Here is a 15724-nt window from a genome sequence, read left to right as displayed (position 1 = left end):
GGCGAATATCGTGGTGAAACGCCCGAGGGAATTGATGACATGCGGTGGATGCTGCAGAGTAAAACACGCACCCACCGGTGGGCGAATGCTGGACCTGGGAAGATTGAATGCCCCATCATCTGGACGATGTGGATGGCTCCAATGTCTGTGGTAGAATGATTGGAGGCCATTCGGGGAATTGAAGGAACGCATCGGAGGTCAACCGTGGATGGGAGGTTCATGAACGGGTAGATCTAAGGCAGTGGACGGAGCATGGATGATGTTTCACGATGTCCACTCTGGTGGATTTAGGTCGAAGAGCCTAAAACAACCCTGTTGGTGGAGGAACATAATCCAGCAATTGCTCCGTCTTGGCCGGACAAGTCCCGAAGGAGAAGAATGGAGGGTAAAGAGCCAGGATTGCTGGACCAACTGGTCCGATTTGACGGGTAGTTCTTAGATTATGCTTCTCTTCCGGAAGAGCAACGCAGAGAGTCCTAACATAAGCATCTCTTGGCCACCATGGTGTCGTCTGAATGTGCGCGGCGTAATGCAGGGATCATCTCAGGAACAGCAACGCGTTGGTCCACAGTGGGCCATCAGACGGAGATAACACCATCAGTCACCAGGGAGGAGCCCGTTTAGCCGGAAGATGGAATGCAAGATCCACTGGGGAGATCCAGAGGATTCAGGAGAGGTTCTACACAGTACGTTCCTGCGTCCAGGTGGAAGGAGTGGTCACGTGGTTATTTATATCACGTGCTATACAACACGTGATATATAATCTCACGTGTTGTTTATGCCTGACGGGTCAGGCTGCACCTCGGGACGGCTCATCGGAAGTGACATCAGCCGCATCGCAGCACAACCAGAATGAAGGTGCGTCGAGAGGCGGCGTAGGAAGACGCCGTATGCGGTGGAATCGGAATCACATACCTCACCGAAATAACTATCCTTATCGATCGTATCTCCCGGTACAGCAGTCGGTGTTGTAGAATAATTATACCGTCTCTCCCCGACGCTTGCAATTACCCCCCCGCTGATTGGCCCCCCGGCGCTGAGTCAGCCGGGAGCCGACCGCCAAACCCGAGGTTACCTGCTCCATCACCTTCAACGGCATCATTCTTCTTCCTTGCCATTCCTCTCCCTTGTCGCTGTCTGTCTTGCCGCTGGCTGGCTCTCTCTCTTTCTCCCGCCTCTCCGCTCAATCTCCCCTCTCGACTGTTCTCTCTCGATCTTCGCTTCGCTGTTCTCTCTCCCCGACTCCCTAGCGCAATTCCTTCGCCATGTCTGCCCTGCGTTCGACTTCTCGCCTCGTCGCCTCCACGCGGCCGCTCTTCCGTCCCGCCGCGTTTGCTCGTTCCTATGCGACTGTGGAAGCTGCCAACCAGGTAAGCTGAGGATGGGTGACCCTGACTGGCGCGGTCACCGTCACCAATCTGCAATTCGCAATCCCTGGACCAGTCTAAGACCTCCGACTATAGGATCCCGTTCCCTCTGCGCAGCCCAAGATGAAGACCTTCCATATCTACCGTTGGAACCCCGACAAGCCCGCCGAGAAGCCTACCATGCAGGCCTACTCCCTGGATCTGAACAAGACTGGCCCCATGATGCTGGACGCCATCATCCGCATCAAGAACGAGATCGACCCTACCCTGACCTTCCGTCGCAGCTGCAGAGAGGGTATCTGTGGTAGTTGCGCCATGAACATTGACGGTGTCAACACCCTGGCTTGCCTGTGTACGTCTCGTGTGGAAGCTTGGAAGTTCCGGTCACCGACCCCGACTGACTGACGACAGGTCGCATTCCCACCGACACCGCTAAGGAGTCTCGCATCTACCCGCTGCCTCACACCTACGTCGTCAAGGATCTGGTGCCCGATTTGACCCAGTTCTACAAGCAGTACAAGTCGATCAAGCCGTATCTCCAAAACGACACCAAGCCCGAAGATGTGAGTGGCACCGTGCAGGTGATCAGCCATGATAGGTGATGTGTGACTGATGACGAAACCAGGGCCTCGAGTACCGTCAAAGCCCCGAGGACCGCAAGAAGCTGGACGGTCTCTACGAATGCATTCTGTGCGCCTGCTGCTCGACCTCGTGCCCGTCGTACTGGTGGAACAGCGAGGAGTACCTGGGACCCGCCATCCTCCTCCAGTCGTACCGTTGGCTGGCCGATTCCCGTGACCAGAAGACCGCCGAGCGTAAGGCGGCTCTCGACAACAGCATGAGCGTGTACCGTTGCCACACCATTCTGAACTGCTCGCGGACCTGCCCCAAGGGTCTGAACCCGGCCCGGGCCATTGCGGAGATCAAGAAGATGATGGCGGCCCATTAAAGGGATAGACAAAAAATGTTTCCTGTCATTCTAGTGCATTTTCCTTCTTCTACCTTCGTGTTTCTTTATGTGTTGATCGTACCTAGCTTTTATTCCCTCGGTTGGTGAGGTGCTTCTGTCGGATGTTTCCATAGGTGTAAATTTGTGAATATTATTACGACTTGAATCCGTCCCGATGTTTCGGTAGAAAACTCCGCACTTGGCAACGGGAGCGGCAGCGAAAATATCCCCGGATCAATCCCGGGAGATGGATCGGCAGTATGTAGATTGGGCATGGCGCAATAATGAGATTTTCATAAGACTTGGCAGTTGCTCGTCTGTATGCGTAGGTAAGTATGCAATTCACTGGTGGCTATTATTTATGCTCAGAGACATACGTTCGTGAGTTTGTACTATCACCCTATCTGATGTAGCCAGTCCATGGCATATGATGATATCCTGCGGGCGTATGGTTTAGTGGTATAACGCCTCATTCGCATTGAGGAGGTCCCGGGTTCGATTCCCGGTGTGTCCACATTTTTTGTTTTTACATCTACATCGTCTTCCTAAATGTTAGTCAATTACCATTATATTTTTATATTCTGTGATTGTGTATACAGTATGTAGTGGCTGGTGCCTTGTCCGTTTTATTATCTGTCCTAAATATTGTATAGTTGTGCGGGACTTGTATACTTCCTTTCAAAGATATATATACCCATATCATCTATATACACACACACTAAGCATACCGCCCCGTCGACTTCAACATATCCATACATCTCTCCACGGCCTTCTGCATCTCGTCTGTAGCCTCCTCCAGCAGCGTCGTCAACGGCACCCGCCCGGCCTTCTCGCGTTGCACCTTAACATACTCGTTATTCAACACCTTGTTGATATTGATCTTCGACACTCCACACTCAATGCACTTGGCGAAGATCTCCGGCGTGAACGGATCCGCCCCATGCAGCACCAGCCGGACCTTGTCGCCGACCGTATCCCGAATGCGTTGGAGTCGGTCATACTCCAGCTGGATGCCGCGGGGGCCATACTCGCCATGGACGTTGCCAAACGCCGGCGCCAACCAGTCAATGCCGGTGTCGACGAACTCGACGCTCTCCTCGGGCGTCGTGAGCAGACCCTCCAGGTCGGCCGTGTCGGCGACGCCGTCCTCGCCGCCCTCGATGCGTCCGGGCTCCGCCTCCGTCGCGATGCCCCGCGCATGGCAGTACGCCACCAGCTCCCGCGTCAGCGCCAGGTTCTCCGCCTTCTCGTAGTGCGACATGTCCACCATGATGCTGTCGAACCCGCCCAGGTCCGCCGCCCGCCGGATCATCTCCGGCGTCTGCGCGTGGTCCATGTGCACTGCGATCGGTACCGAGGCGTTGCGCGCGGCCTCCGCCGCTGCGTGCACGAGCAGCCCGTCCGCGTACTGCACCGCCCAGGGGAAGAGCTGGATCATTGCCGGCGAGCGCTTGGCCTCCGCGGCGCGCACGGTCGCTAGAATGCCTTCTAGGTTGTAGCAGCACATGGCGGGGATGCCATAGTGGTTGGCGGCGGCGTGGTTGACGAGGTCCACGGCGCGGTTGTTGGTGAGCGTCATTTTGTTTCTTTTGCGTTTTCTGTCTGTGGAGGTCTGTCTAGGGGCTCCAGGGAGGTATGGGGAAGGAGAGTATTTATGATAGTTGTTGACTGCAGCGCGGCAGACGGAGTATAGAACCACCCCCACTTGACGAGACCGAGGCCGGAGTTGCTCCGGTTGAGGATGATGGACTTGACGTCAGGGTGTATGTCCTCCGTAGAACTGCGTATGCCAGCTGATCTACGGGTTGAACTGCTCATGGAAAGGTCTGCAGCTTAGAGGGTTCATTTATCGAACATGCTATACAGTATATACTCATAGTACCAACGCTACAATCACAAAGCTATGCGGATATGCTATCATACGTCTAATCACTGTCCAAACACCTTAATCACGCTGGTACTCCCCTCGCTCCCCAGCCCAGCCCGCCGGGCCACCAGCAGCACATTCAAAGCTGCATTCCCCAGATGCAACGGACAATGCAGGTCGCGCGCCTTCTGCACCACCGTCTGCAGGCGGGCAGTGGCGGCATCGACCGTCTCCGCATTGGCCCCAATGCGACCCTCGATCATCTCCCGGCCCTGCGTGATGAACACGCGACTGGCACCGGCCGCCTCGCTCACCAGCCGGTGGAACTGCGCCAGATCCACCTTGAGATACCGCGCAAACGCGACCGCCTCGGCCGCGGCGACCAGATTCACCCCCAGCATCAGGTCCAGCACCAACTGCTGCGCGGCCTGCACGTCACCCGCCACGGCCGCCACGCCGCCAATCGGCTGCGCAAAGTACTGGCGCACCATGGCAGAGTCATCCTTGGGGCCCCAGCCCTGCACGAGGGCACCCAGGTAGATCTGTTCAGCGGTGGAGCACAGCGGGGTGGGGAAGCGGTGTTCGCGCGCCGAGGAGGTGATGATGCCCTATTGTCAGGTCATCCATTAGCACAGAGTTTCCCACCCCACACGGGAATTTACCGCATGCAGATCGCCGCGGGGAAAGGGAGGGGGGATAACAACGCACCGCATCCTTCAAGATGATGGTCAGCGCGCTCGCGCCGGGGTTCCAATCTTCGTCGACCATGCGGGGGAAGCGGTTCTCGTGCATCCACGTCCACGCCTCGGACGCGAAGATCTTCTCGGCCATCGGCCGCGCCTCCAGCCCCAACTGCGCCGCCAGCCCCATCGCCTCGCTCGCGCCCAGGATATGGATCGCCGCCAGCACCTGGTGCACCATCTTCATGTTGCTGCCGGCGCCGATGCCGCCCGGCACCAGGTACAGCTTGCCCGGGGCGGACATCTCCTGGAGGAGGTCGCGGCCGGCGGCGAGGGCCGCGTCTGGGCCGCCGGCCATGATGGAGAGAGTGCCGTCTGCGGCGCGTTTGGCGCCGCCGGAGACGGGGGCGTCGACGAGGCGGATGTCGGAGCGGCCGCGGGCGAGCAGCTCCGCGGCGACGGACTGCGCATAGGAGGCCGAGACGGTGGAGCAGAGCAGAAGGGTCGCGTTTTGCGGCAGGGCTATTGCTATCAGCTTCTGGAGAAAGGTTGGGAAACGGATGGGAGCGACATACCCGGTACGATCCCGTCGTCACCAAACAGCACCGATTGCACCTGCGGCGCGGACGCCACCATGCAAACGTAGAATGCCTTCCCCTCTGCAGACTCCCGGAGTGAAGTGGCCGGCTGCCCGCCGGCTGCTTGGAAGCGCTGTACTGATGCGGGGAACACGTCGAAGCCGTGCACGGCGTATCCTTGCTTGACTAGGTGGGTGGCCATGCCGAAGCCCATGGCTCCGAGGCCGACGAAGCCCACAGCAGGTTTGGACATGGTGAATTGAGAAACGTGTAGGGGTGGATGAGGGTGAAGAGGCTGGTGGGGTAGTATAGTTGGAGGAATTGCGGGCGGTTAATAAAGCGCGGTGGTGATGCTGGACGGGGCCGAGGCCGAAGTGGGATGTCGGAGTCGGTCCGATCGCACGGTTGATTGCTTGTCAGGGTCTGGCTGGGCGTGGGGTGAAGATTTGCAGTTGTTTTTATTTATCTACTTTTGTTTGTTGAAGTAGAGGTTGGTGTAGGGCCGTTTTGTAGTGAGTTGTACTGGGTAGTGATGGCATAGTTGATCATTCACTGGGATCATGTATAAATAAGGCGGATCTCCGTTTGACTGGGCCAACTGCATATACTTTGGACATTAGATTTTTCCCTCTCTATAGTATATATACTCCTTTCTTGTTATGGATGGGAACCGGCGGACTGGGGAATGCGTCGACGCTATGAGCTGCACTAATACCGGAGTTTCGACTCCGCACTGGTTTTGATAATCACCAATTTGATAGTTATCACTTGCATGGAGGAGTTGCTGAGATCAGGTTCGCATTAGTCAACCTCAACGATCAAGTGCCAGGTTCGTCCATGGCTGCTATCTATCACAGCTTCCTGCTGAAACCAAACTAAAAGCCAATCAGACCAGGTAGCACGGTATATTGATACTACAGTGGTTAAGACCCGACATGGCGAAACCTGCATGGCTGGAGCTATGAGTATTTCATAGTAGTTCCTAAATCGAGGGGTAGATATGATGTATACCTTGATTGAACAACATTGAAGTGATCAGCGCTAAGGAAGCCATTTCACCATATAGGAAAGGTACGAAGCCTCTAAAAACAAGTCACTTCAGAGTCTACCAGATTAGCTGGCGATGCTGTATGAATGTGCTAACGGCTATTTCTTAGGCCAAATAGCCGAGTACATGTACGACCTCCGACTCAACTATGGTTTTTCTCGGCCTATCCATAGACCGTCTTGGGACTATAATTTCCAGCAACTGGCGGACAAGTTCTAGGCATGACAAGCCTTGAAGTTGCTGAAAGATAGCCCGTTGGGCGCACACATCCCCTTCTTAAACCTCAAGACCTGCTATCAAAATGAAGCAAAATGGGAGTCTGCTGGACCGTATTTTTATCAGCCAGCGAGATAAGATCCTATGCTCTTGGATTCTTGGCTTCGTGTTAGCAATTTGAGGATGACCCTATGACCCCACAAACACGCGTAGCGCCTGTTCAATCCACTATCTATGCTTACCAGGATTTTTTGCCAAAATATGAGACCATCTTCAATGCTCCTTTAGTACGTCCGTTACGCCCTCCACATTAAGAGGCTGAGCCTCACAAGGTTCGGGATAGATAGCGCCAAGATGATGAGCATGGACACTAACAACTGGAAACCTCAAGAGGCTTTGCACGCCTCGTATTTGGCCCCAAACGGAAATGATCGACTGATCAACTGTTGTGACCAATATTTTGCTGCCCTCGCCCCGATCCTGTTGGTTCGCCAGAAGCTAGTTATGGCATAGCCCACAAGGCAGAGCCTGCGAGAGCCTCGTATTACATGGACCACTAGCTCCTGACAGCACATCCCACGCGTATCAGTGGGTAAACCTTACACTTTCTGCCGTTGTAAATGGCCAACCACCAGGACCGATGTCGTTAAGAGGAAAGGCTGTCGAGGCAAAAAGTTTGTGACTGGTTGTTCCTGAAATAGATACCATGTGCTGTTGGGTGTGGCTCGAGGCTGTGATAGGGGAAATGAGGGACTGCCAGCTTGTATAAGTATACGAGAAATGGCTTGAGTCAGGGAAACTTTCAGCTGCTTTTTCTTCTTTCCTTCCCTCTCGTCGAAAGCTCACCCATTGCCCGCAGTTCTTGCAAGCAGCGCGTACCTAAAATCTCTATTTCCGCATATCAATCCGCGACCAAATAATAAACCCACTACCATGGCCGAAAAGATCAGCGACAGTAAGATTTTGCCGTCCCTCATGTTCCGTGGAATTCATGGAGAAGAATACTGACTCGTCCCAGCACCTGTGCCGGTGTATGACTCGCAACCACAACCCATATACTACCAACCTACTCCTATCCAACCTCAGCCAACGCCTATGTCTCCCCAGCCGACACCCATCCAATCCCAACAAACACCGATCCAGCCAGACATTGCCTATGATCCAATCCACAGCCAACAGCCAGCGAAGGGCCAGCCACAGCAGATGACATTCTACGGCGGCATGCAACATCCCAGTGGATACAACACAGCGTCTCCCCTACACGCCTTACAAAGAGGACCCGCACCGGTAGACTGCCCAGTATGTGGACACCGCGAGATGACCCGAGTAGAAGCCGAGGCTGGAAGCACCACCCAGTACGTATAAGTCTATCCTTCCGAAACCTCTTCCGGAAGCAAAAGCTGACGCTGTGTAGCGGATGGGCCGCCGTGCTATGCTGTTGCTTCTGTCTAGGATGCATTCCGTACCTCATGTCCTCGCTGAAGGATATGCACCACAACTGCGGAAAGTGCGGCGCACTTCTGGCTACTTGGCACAACAGTGGGAGAGTCGAAGTGCATCAGAATGTGAGAAGTGGCTGATTGGAGGTTTTTAAGCTTAATGATTTATTGTTCCGTGTTGCCCACTGTTGCATCCGTTAGATACCATGTGTGATACCACGATGTCGAGTTCTTGATGGCGAGAAAACCGGATTCCTATTCCAAGTGCTATAGAAGGCGAAGGAGTTAACATTGCATTAAATTCAATGATTCGAAAGGGAAATAATATCCTCCATTCGGCGTTAGCCGAGGTTTAGTATCTTGTCAAGTGGCCGCTAATTGACGCCATGCCCGGCCAATTGCGATAGTCAATCCCCACAACGACGGCTGCGTTCGCTGCGACATCCGCATGCATCCACTCGACATAGAGGATGCCTCCAGATCGAGGGCGTGCATCGCGGGCATGTATCACCTGCAGAAAGCAGAAGACCCGATGTTACGAGTCGGCATTATCTGGAAGACCGTGTTTACGCTGTGAGCGCCTTCGCCAGCGATGTTCTTTCGTCTCAAGCCCGGGCGGAGACGAGGCCGTGGCCCAGAGTACCAGCACTGAAACAAGGTATCATGTCCATCTAGCAGGATATTGCAATGCTGACTTTTGGCTTAGGCTGGCTCAGCTGGAATCCACTGTTGGCGCTCTATTAGAGCGCCTGGGAGAGGACGCTACGAGCATCACAGCGCCGACCGACAGACCAGAACCGCAAAACAGAGCCGCAGACACATCGCTTAAAGATGTTGGGAGCATATTAGCAAAGACGGAGGGCCCCTCTGTCCCTCCTGTCATGGTTATTCGCGACTTAGCATCAGACGTCGGATTGAAATCACCAGAAACAACCTCGCAGAAGTCAATTCTGGACGGACTAATAACACCCGACTTAGCACTCCATCTACTAAAAATGTAGGTTCTCGTCGTTCCTGGGTTATCGCATGCTAAAATCGAAAAGCTTTCTCGAACACTACGGTCGGTGGGTTCTGTTCGACGAGGAGCATGATCCGAGCGATTTGTTACAGAACGTTTCTAAATCACCGCTGTTGCTATGTGCATGTTGCTTAATTGCAGTAAGACATACGACCGAAGACCTCGCCGTCAGTCTCGCCCCAAAACTCTATCAATGCGCCCGGTCTCTTATCTCAGCCGCTCTTCTGGACGCACCTCAGCCGATCGAATTCTTCCAAGCAAGCCTTATCCTGTCCATGTGGTCTACTACCGTCGGACAAGTGCCACTGAGTATTGACAGTTGGCTTCTGAGCGGATTTGCGTTGCAGCACTGGCAGTCCAGTCCCATCCTAGACCAGGCCAATAGACCACAGGCAGACACACAGCCAACGAAAACAACGCTTGACCACCGGTGTCTATGGAACCATCTATGCCTAGTGCATCTACAATACTGCATCGGGACCAGCCGAATGTCCATGTTACAAGAAGCACAAATCGCGCGATGTCGCTCGATTGTCGGATCGGACCATGCAACGAACTATGAGCTGCGGATGGTCGCCGAGGTCTATCTTTACTGGACCGTTTACGAAAATAGCGCAGGGAAATCGATTGACCTCCTCAAAGCTGCTGCTGATTTGCAAAGCTGGAGAAGAGAATGGCAGTTTGTTTTGGGTATGATTAGTCAATAGATCTATCCCGATTCCCTAAGGCCATCTAACGCAATGTTAGAACAACCGCGGGCGCAATTCCTTCTCATGGGATTTCATTTCGCCCATCTCATACTGTACGATCAATCGCTAAAATCAAAAACCGCCCGGGCCCGTGAGTCTGTCCTCTCGGAGATGATCCGGCACTCAACGTCCATAATCCGACTCGCCATCGACAACACAGATGAGCGAACCCGTCATCTTTCCGACCACATATATCATATGGTCACATTTGCGGCCGTTATTATCTGCCGTTTGTTGAATGGATACGAAGAACAGCTTGCACATACTCACAACTTGGAAGAGTTGGATTCACTCATCCTCAGCCTTGTCGCATGGCTGCAGTCCATCGGGCTTCCGTGCCATGCTGCCTACGCTCTGGGCCATATAATTTCCAAAGTCCACCAGAGACTACGTCCCAAAAAGAGCTCCACGGTAGGGATGGAACATGCAGAAGGTACCTTATTCGGAGGAGATCTAGCTAGTTATTTCCCGGAGTTCCTGGGGGTAGAAACGACAGGCGATGGGAATTGGGATCTGCTGCCGAGCTGGGAGTTCCCTCATACGTAGGCTTCTATGCGAAGGCTATCTGTATCTGCGCAGACAAGCATGGTTCTCATTATTGTAGATAACAAATTACCTTAACCAACTCGATCACGTACAACCTATCGCCCACCCAGCCGCTTCTCGAACCATCTTAAACCGAAATATGCCACACCCGAGAACACGAATGTCAACTCATGACCGATATTTGCGCCGGATCCAATCTTTCCTGCAACAGGTCCTATATACCATGCAACCTTCATGCCCAGCGCAGCGCCTACAAACCCAGCCGCAAAGGCACCTATCGCAGACCAACCAAACGGAAGCCTAGCAGGGTCATCCCATGCATCGAGGTCGTAACCCTTCCAACCTCTTCGGAAGAGGATATGTTCCTCCGCTACAAGAGTAATATGAATGACAGTCCAGTACCCAATCACACTGAGGAAGGTCTGCAGTGTGTCCTCGAAATATTGAGCTGCACAGCAGCCGACGATAATAGCAGCGATGAATCCGAATGTGACGAGGACGATGCGTGGGATGCGCAGGGCCCACGGGCCAAAGTTCTGCGCATGCAGAGCGAAGGAGTAATTATTGGGGATGTTGTTCTTTAGTGAGGGGGATGAAATGTTAGCTGAGAGTTAAGGGACGCTTTGGGCAAGACATACTGGGATGGCGCTCAAGGCCGCCAATATCATTAGAAATTTGCCAAATCCCCCCGCGGGTTCTAGAGCCATCTTTAGGAGGCCTCCAACCCCGGAAGAATGGTATGCATTGTTCCAATCGGTACTAGTTATTGTACCGGTGTATAAAGCTGCCCCAAGGGTTTGCACTAAGACCGACGGGACCAGGATGCCGACGTAGGTCGCGGAGAATATCTGCCAGCGCGGAGTGTTGACAGGCATGCGGACGTTGTAGTCGGCTGCGCAGTTGACCCAGGAGACCGAAAAGGAGAATATTACTGCTATGAACGAAAGAACAGCCGCTGATTTGTCTTCTCTCGTCGCGAATGTCGTGATTGTGTCGGCGGTGAGATGCGAGGACCCTGTTCCTGCTGTGACACACCACACGATTAAGGGCGGTATCCATAGGAATACGTCGAGTTGGTGAATCCATGTGATTCCCAGAGCACAAATTATCCACACAGTTGTACAGATGATGATCACTCCGGCCCAGGTTGGGCACTTTCCATTGGACAGAGCATCGAGGACAGACGCACCCGAAATGGAGTTGATCGCATTCCAGCCTGTTGTTGCAACCATGGAGAAGACTACCACAAGGAGGTTTCCCCAGTAGCCAAAAGAGTATCGCCTGTTGATATTAGCTCAGATACCGAGACGATGTATGTATGTCTTACGAGAAAGTCGTCATCCGTAATCCCGTCAACCCGAAAGCCGCCGTCCACGCTGGAAGGAGGTCACTAAGGAGGTTGACAATGAGTATGACTATGAAACTATCCCAGAAGGAGAGGCCCATAGCTCCCCCCAAGGTACCAGTGTTGAGGGTAGCCACGGCCATATTGGCGCTCAGCCTGAACAAGAGATTACATTAGATAGATGCGGTTTGGAACACGAATGGGTCATACCAAAACGTGCATGCATTCCAAAACTTGGTCGTATTCTCTAGTCGCTCGTCGTCTGTTACTCTTTGTATCCCGCCCTTTTCAATCGCAAGCGACTGGATCCATGTAGCGGGTGTTTCCAGTGCACCAACGTTAGATGTCTTCTCAGTGTGATATACGGTGTCTTCCATCGTGAGCGAGAACACACATACAGGAACAATGACAAGAACAACGTACCATACTAGAAGCCTACTATTCATATATGTCTACGCTATCTGGCTCCGCGGCATACCGATAAGTCTATCGTAGTCTGATCTGACGCCATATCAGTTGCGTGTTGTATCGGTGATTGGCGTATCTCGCCGCGGATCACCGCGGCATGCCGGTCGTTAGTGTAATACCATTCCACAGAGAAATATTTATATCCCATCACTTAAGAAGGGGAAAATAAAACTTCTTTAATCCCACTAAGAATTTGGTTTTCTTTTCATTTATATTTGGCCCGAGATAATGGAACAGCATACCCTTCGCCGACGCGGCCTCGGTCTTCGCGGTGTTGACTCTGAGAAGGTGGCCCCAGGCTACGTCCTTTATACACCTCTCACCTCGAACACTGTGCATCTGGTGTCTACCATGGGTAAGGAGGTTCACAAATGGACCCTCCCATATCGCGCAGGTCGCCATGGCCGGATCCTTCCCGATGGCAATCTCGCATATAATGGCGTGCACCCTGACGCCCCGCGGTTGTTCCCGATGTGGGCCAAGTACCGCGGCGGAATCATGATGCAAGTCTCTCCGGAAGGAAAAGTCCTACGAGAGTATCATGATCCCCGTGCACACCATGACCAGAATCACTTGGATGATGGCACGCTCCTGTATACCACCCTGGAGCCTTTGACACCTGAAGAAGCCGCTCGCCTCCCCGGTGGAATACCCAATAGCGAAGCACCAGGCAAAACGGTCTATGCTGATTGCATCAAGCTCGTTGATCCCTGGAGTACAACCAACATGTCCTCATCAGCTGATTTTGAAGGAAGGGATGAATCTGGAAGAGCAGATGGAGGAGCAAAACTTCTATGGTCGTGGAGAGCAGTCGACCATCTGGACCCTGATCGCTTTCCACTCCTCCCGGACTACCCACGAGAGCATTGGCCGTTGATCAACAGCGTCACATTTGATTCGGACGGAAACATCATTGCGTCTTTACGCAGTACTTCTGGCGTCATTGTGATTAGTCGCCAGACCGGGGAGGTTCTGTGGCACCTTGCACCGCCGGTGGTCAGCCAGCAGCATTGTGCTCATGAGTTACCATCGGGGGATCTTCTGATTTTCGATAATGGCGTGTTCCGCCCTAGGGTGTCTGTGCCCTTCTCACGGGCGATCATTGTGTCTCGCGCGACGAAGGAGGTGCTCTGGGAATATAAGGATCCGAGTACCGGGGGACTAGGCTTTTTCACACCATTCATGGGTTCTGCACAGAAGTTACAGAATGGCAATGTACTGACTTGCGAGGCGGCCACCGGCCGGATTTTGGAAGTTACTGAGACAGGTGAGACGGTTTGGGAGTTTGTCGTGCCGCAGTTAAGTGATTACAAGGGTGTAATGAGTTCAGATGAGCTACAGAAGATGGAGCAAATGGGGTTTGCCTATGAGAGCAATGCTATCTTTCGGGCCTACAAGTATTCCCCTGAGGAGGTGCCATGGCTGAAGGAGAACAAACTGATGGGGAAGATGTTGGGTTCAATTTTTTGACTCCAACTTAAGATGTACTAGGAAAGAAGATAAAGAGTATGGTATCTGACGCTAAAGCAAAGCCTCCAAACACGTAATGACTGAGCATGTTCACTCTGTATGTACCCATGAAATGTAACCATCTGACTCCGATTTATCCTGCACATACCAAATCAATTTAATGGCCCCTTAGCGGTCGAACTGCCATCCATCTCGCTCAATTGATTGTAGTTTCCGGGAAGTTCCACGACTCTCGTCGCCGAGGGAGGTTGATACACAGTCGCAGGTGGCGAGTAGGGAGGCACTGAAGAGTATATTGACTGAGCGACAGGAGTCTCAGCCATGGGTGATTTATGTTCGATTGGGAACGCGGCAGGCTGGGTAGGTGCTGTTTGAGGGGTCGGATAGCTGGCATTGGTCCCAGTACGAGATATGGATGCTCCTGCTGCGGGAGCTGGAGGAGGCTGAGATGAGGGTATATCAGATGCATCATTCTTTGGCTTTCGCTTTCCCAAGAAGAAGAATAACGCAGCCAATAGAGCAAGGCCAGCCACAGCACCGACAACGATCCCTGCGATGGCGCCTCCTGACAGTGAGTTGCCGGAATCTGTGTCTGCCTCGGAAGTTTGCGTAGCACTGGTCTCAGCCGGCTGCGTCACAGTGAGGGTTGATGCTGTTGGAGTGGGTACTGCGGATGTGCTGGGGAAGCCATAAACTTGTCTGGACTCTATGGGCATAGGGTAAACGTCGAAAGCGGAGAGATCGCGAGAGGCTGCCTTTTTCCACACAACGCCATCGCAGGAGTAGCCGATGCGGTTTTCGCACGTCGACTCGCTCCAGAAATTCATGCACCACGCGCCCTCCGGATCCCAGGAAAATTGTTTGCCTTCTTCATGATATATCGGGGTACAATTCACAGGCGTTTCTTGATGTTCGATTGAGGCCCCGGTGTCGTTTCTCCAGACGAGGGTCCACGCGTTTGTTACCGGGAAGAAGGCGATGGCACTATACGCCAGCCAGAGGGTAGTTTTATAGGCCATGATAAGAAAATCGAAAAGTCTTTAGAAAGAGGCTGGCGTAAAGGAACGAAATAATAGCGACTTCTTGCGAGTGGGGAGGAGCCACTTTAATGAAGATGCTCTACGATGGACGTGCTCTCTTGCGCTAAGGATAGCTCGTATTGCTAAATTGGGCTCTAGAGGGGTCAGTTATGGTGTCTTTAATGCAGGTTGAAGAAGTATTGATCGACCGACAGGAAGCGAGTTCTACAAATTTAGAAGACTGTAGGGGCCAGAAGCCCTGAATCTGTTAATTTCCCGAGGACGGGAGACTTGGCCACTGACAAGGCAAGTTGGATGCAAAAGAGACTCCAAACTGCGTACACATCTCGTACTCTCCAAGCTGGTCGCAGTTAAAACTGTTACTGTCGATCAATAACTCTGGGCAATGCATTCGGGTATTGGCACAGCGAATTGATTGGCGCTAATGGGCCGAATACGAAGAGGTGGATTCAGGGAGCAACTTCAGCCCCTTGATTCTCGTAAGTTGGTATGTAGTATTTTAGAGAGGAGAATCCCAAGACGATGAGGAATATATTTACGGAGAGTAAATATGAACAGGAAGGAAACCGATAGACCCAAAAGATAGAGAATATCTTTGTTGCGACAAACGGGATGTGATGTGGATATCGATTTAGGGCTACGGCAGTGGCCCGTTTTTCACCATTCACGACCACCCACACTAATGGACGCTACACGAGATATCGAAAATAGAAACCGTATTCTATCCTCACTATCATTTCAACAGCTTCGACATAGTCAAGCTCGAGAAACTTATTACCTGCTGTCGTGATGCACTGATTATGTAAGGTTGTTCTAGATGGATGACGTCAAGAGAGGATCAAAAGAGGAGATCCTCGACAACACCATTCAGGCAGGTCTATAGAAAAGAGGAACTTACTTTGTCGATAGTCAATTCTTGCTCAAAGCCATCTCTCTTAACCAGT

At 52.7% G+C, this 15724-nt stretch overlaps 8 protein-coding genes and 1 non-coding gene across 9 annotated transcripts; 5 read left to right on the top strand and 4 right to left on the bottom strand.

Moving 5' to 3' along the window:
* Positions 1–1114: 1114 nt before the first annotated feature.
* Positions 1115–2538, top strand: sdh2 (succinate dehydrogenase iron-sulfur protein subunit SDH2). The gene is made up of 4 exons (XM_073689150.1): positions 1115–1370; positions 1464–1719; positions 1779–1930; positions 1993–2538. Exons 1-4 carry the CDS (start codon positions 1266–1268, stop codon positions 2314–2316), a joined length of 837 nt encoding a protein of 278 aa, XP_073549486.1. The 5' UTR covers positions 1115–1265; the 3' UTR covers positions 2317–2538.
* Positions 2539–2758: 220 nt separating this feature from the next.
* BDV59DRAFT_t81 lies at positions 2759–2830 on the top strand. The gene has a single exon. It is a non-coding gene; the product is annotated as a tRNA-Ala (tRNA).
* Positions 2831–3034: 204 nt separating this feature from the next.
* Positions 3035–3895, bottom strand: BDV59DRAFT_192187 (class II fructose-bisphosphate aldolase; the record flags this gene model as incomplete). The annotated part of the gene is made up of 1 exon (XM_073692012.1): positions 3035–3895. The coding sequence occupies one exon, from the start codon at positions 3893–3895 to the stop codon at positions 3035–3037; it is 861 nt and encodes a 286-aa protein (XP_073549485.1).
* Positions 3896–4245: 350 nt separating this feature from the next.
* BDV59DRAFT_200534 (NAD binding domain of 6-phosphogluconate dehydrogenase-domain-containing protein) lies at positions 4246–5694 on the bottom strand (the record flags this gene model as incomplete). The annotated part of the gene is made up of 3 exons (XM_073693608.1): positions 4246–4791; positions 4892–5385; positions 5439–5694. The coding sequence occupies 3 exons, from the start codon at positions 5692–5694 to the stop codon at positions 4246–4248; spliced, it is 1296 nt and encodes a 431-aa protein (XP_073549484.1).
* Positions 5695–7533: 1839 nt separating this feature from the next.
* BDV59DRAFT_174856 (LITAF-like zinc ribbon domain-containing protein) lies at positions 7534–8461 on the top strand. Its single transcript, XM_073689149.1, has 3 exons — positions 7534–7660; positions 7724–8060; positions 8120–8461. Exons 1-3 carry the CDS (start codon positions 7639–7641, stop codon positions 8283–8285), a joined length of 525 nt encoding a protein of 174 aa, XP_073549483.1. The 5' UTR covers positions 7534–7638; the 3' UTR covers positions 8286–8461.
* A 1195-nt stretch (positions 8462–9656) lies between these two features.
* BDV59DRAFT_200532 (uncharacterized protein) lies at positions 9657–10457 on the top strand (the record flags this gene model as incomplete). Its single annotated transcript, XM_073693607.1, has 2 exons — positions 9657–9852; positions 9910–10457. 2 exons carry the CDS (start codon positions 9657–9659, stop codon positions 10455–10457), a joined length of 744 nt encoding a protein of 247 aa, XP_073549482.1.
* A 95-nt stretch (positions 10458–10552) lies between these two features.
* Positions 10553–12179, bottom strand: BDV59DRAFT_200531 (purine-cytosine permease family protein; the record flags this gene model as incomplete). The annotated part of the gene is made up of 4 exons (XM_073693606.1): positions 10553–11035; positions 11096–11738; positions 11785–11958; positions 12013–12179. 4 exons carry the CDS (start codon positions 12177–12179, stop codon positions 10553–10555), a joined length of 1467 nt encoding a protein of 488 aa, XP_073549481.1.
* Positions 12180–12498: 319 nt separating this feature from the next.
* Positions 12499–13740, top strand: BDV59DRAFT_200530 (uncharacterized protein; the record flags this gene model as incomplete). Its single annotated transcript, XM_073693605.1, has 1 exon — positions 12499–13740. The coding sequence occupies one exon, from the start codon at positions 12499–12501 to the stop codon at positions 13738–13740; it is 1242 nt and encodes a 413-aa protein (XP_073549480.1).
* Positions 13741–13892: 152 nt separating this feature from the next.
* BDV59DRAFT_200529 (uncharacterized protein) lies at positions 13893–14759 on the bottom strand (the record flags this gene model as incomplete). The annotated part of the gene is made up of 1 exon (XM_073693604.1): positions 13893–14759. The coding sequence occupies one exon, from the start codon at positions 14757–14759 to the stop codon at positions 13893–13895; it is 867 nt and encodes a 288-aa protein (XP_073549479.1).
* Positions 14760–15724: the final 965 nt, after the last annotated feature.

The sequence above is a fragment of the Aspergillus ambiguus genome, assembly GCF_047715705.1.
Source record: "Aspergillus ambiguus strain CBS 117.58 unplaced genomic scaffold BDV59scaffold_9, whole genome shotgun sequence".
Lineage (NCBI taxonomy): Eukaryota > Fungi > Ascomycota > Eurotiomycetes > Eurotiales > Aspergillaceae > Aspergillus > Aspergillus ambiguus.
Note: the sequence above shows the minus strand (reverse complement) of the source record. Positions and strands in the feature narration are given on the sequence as shown.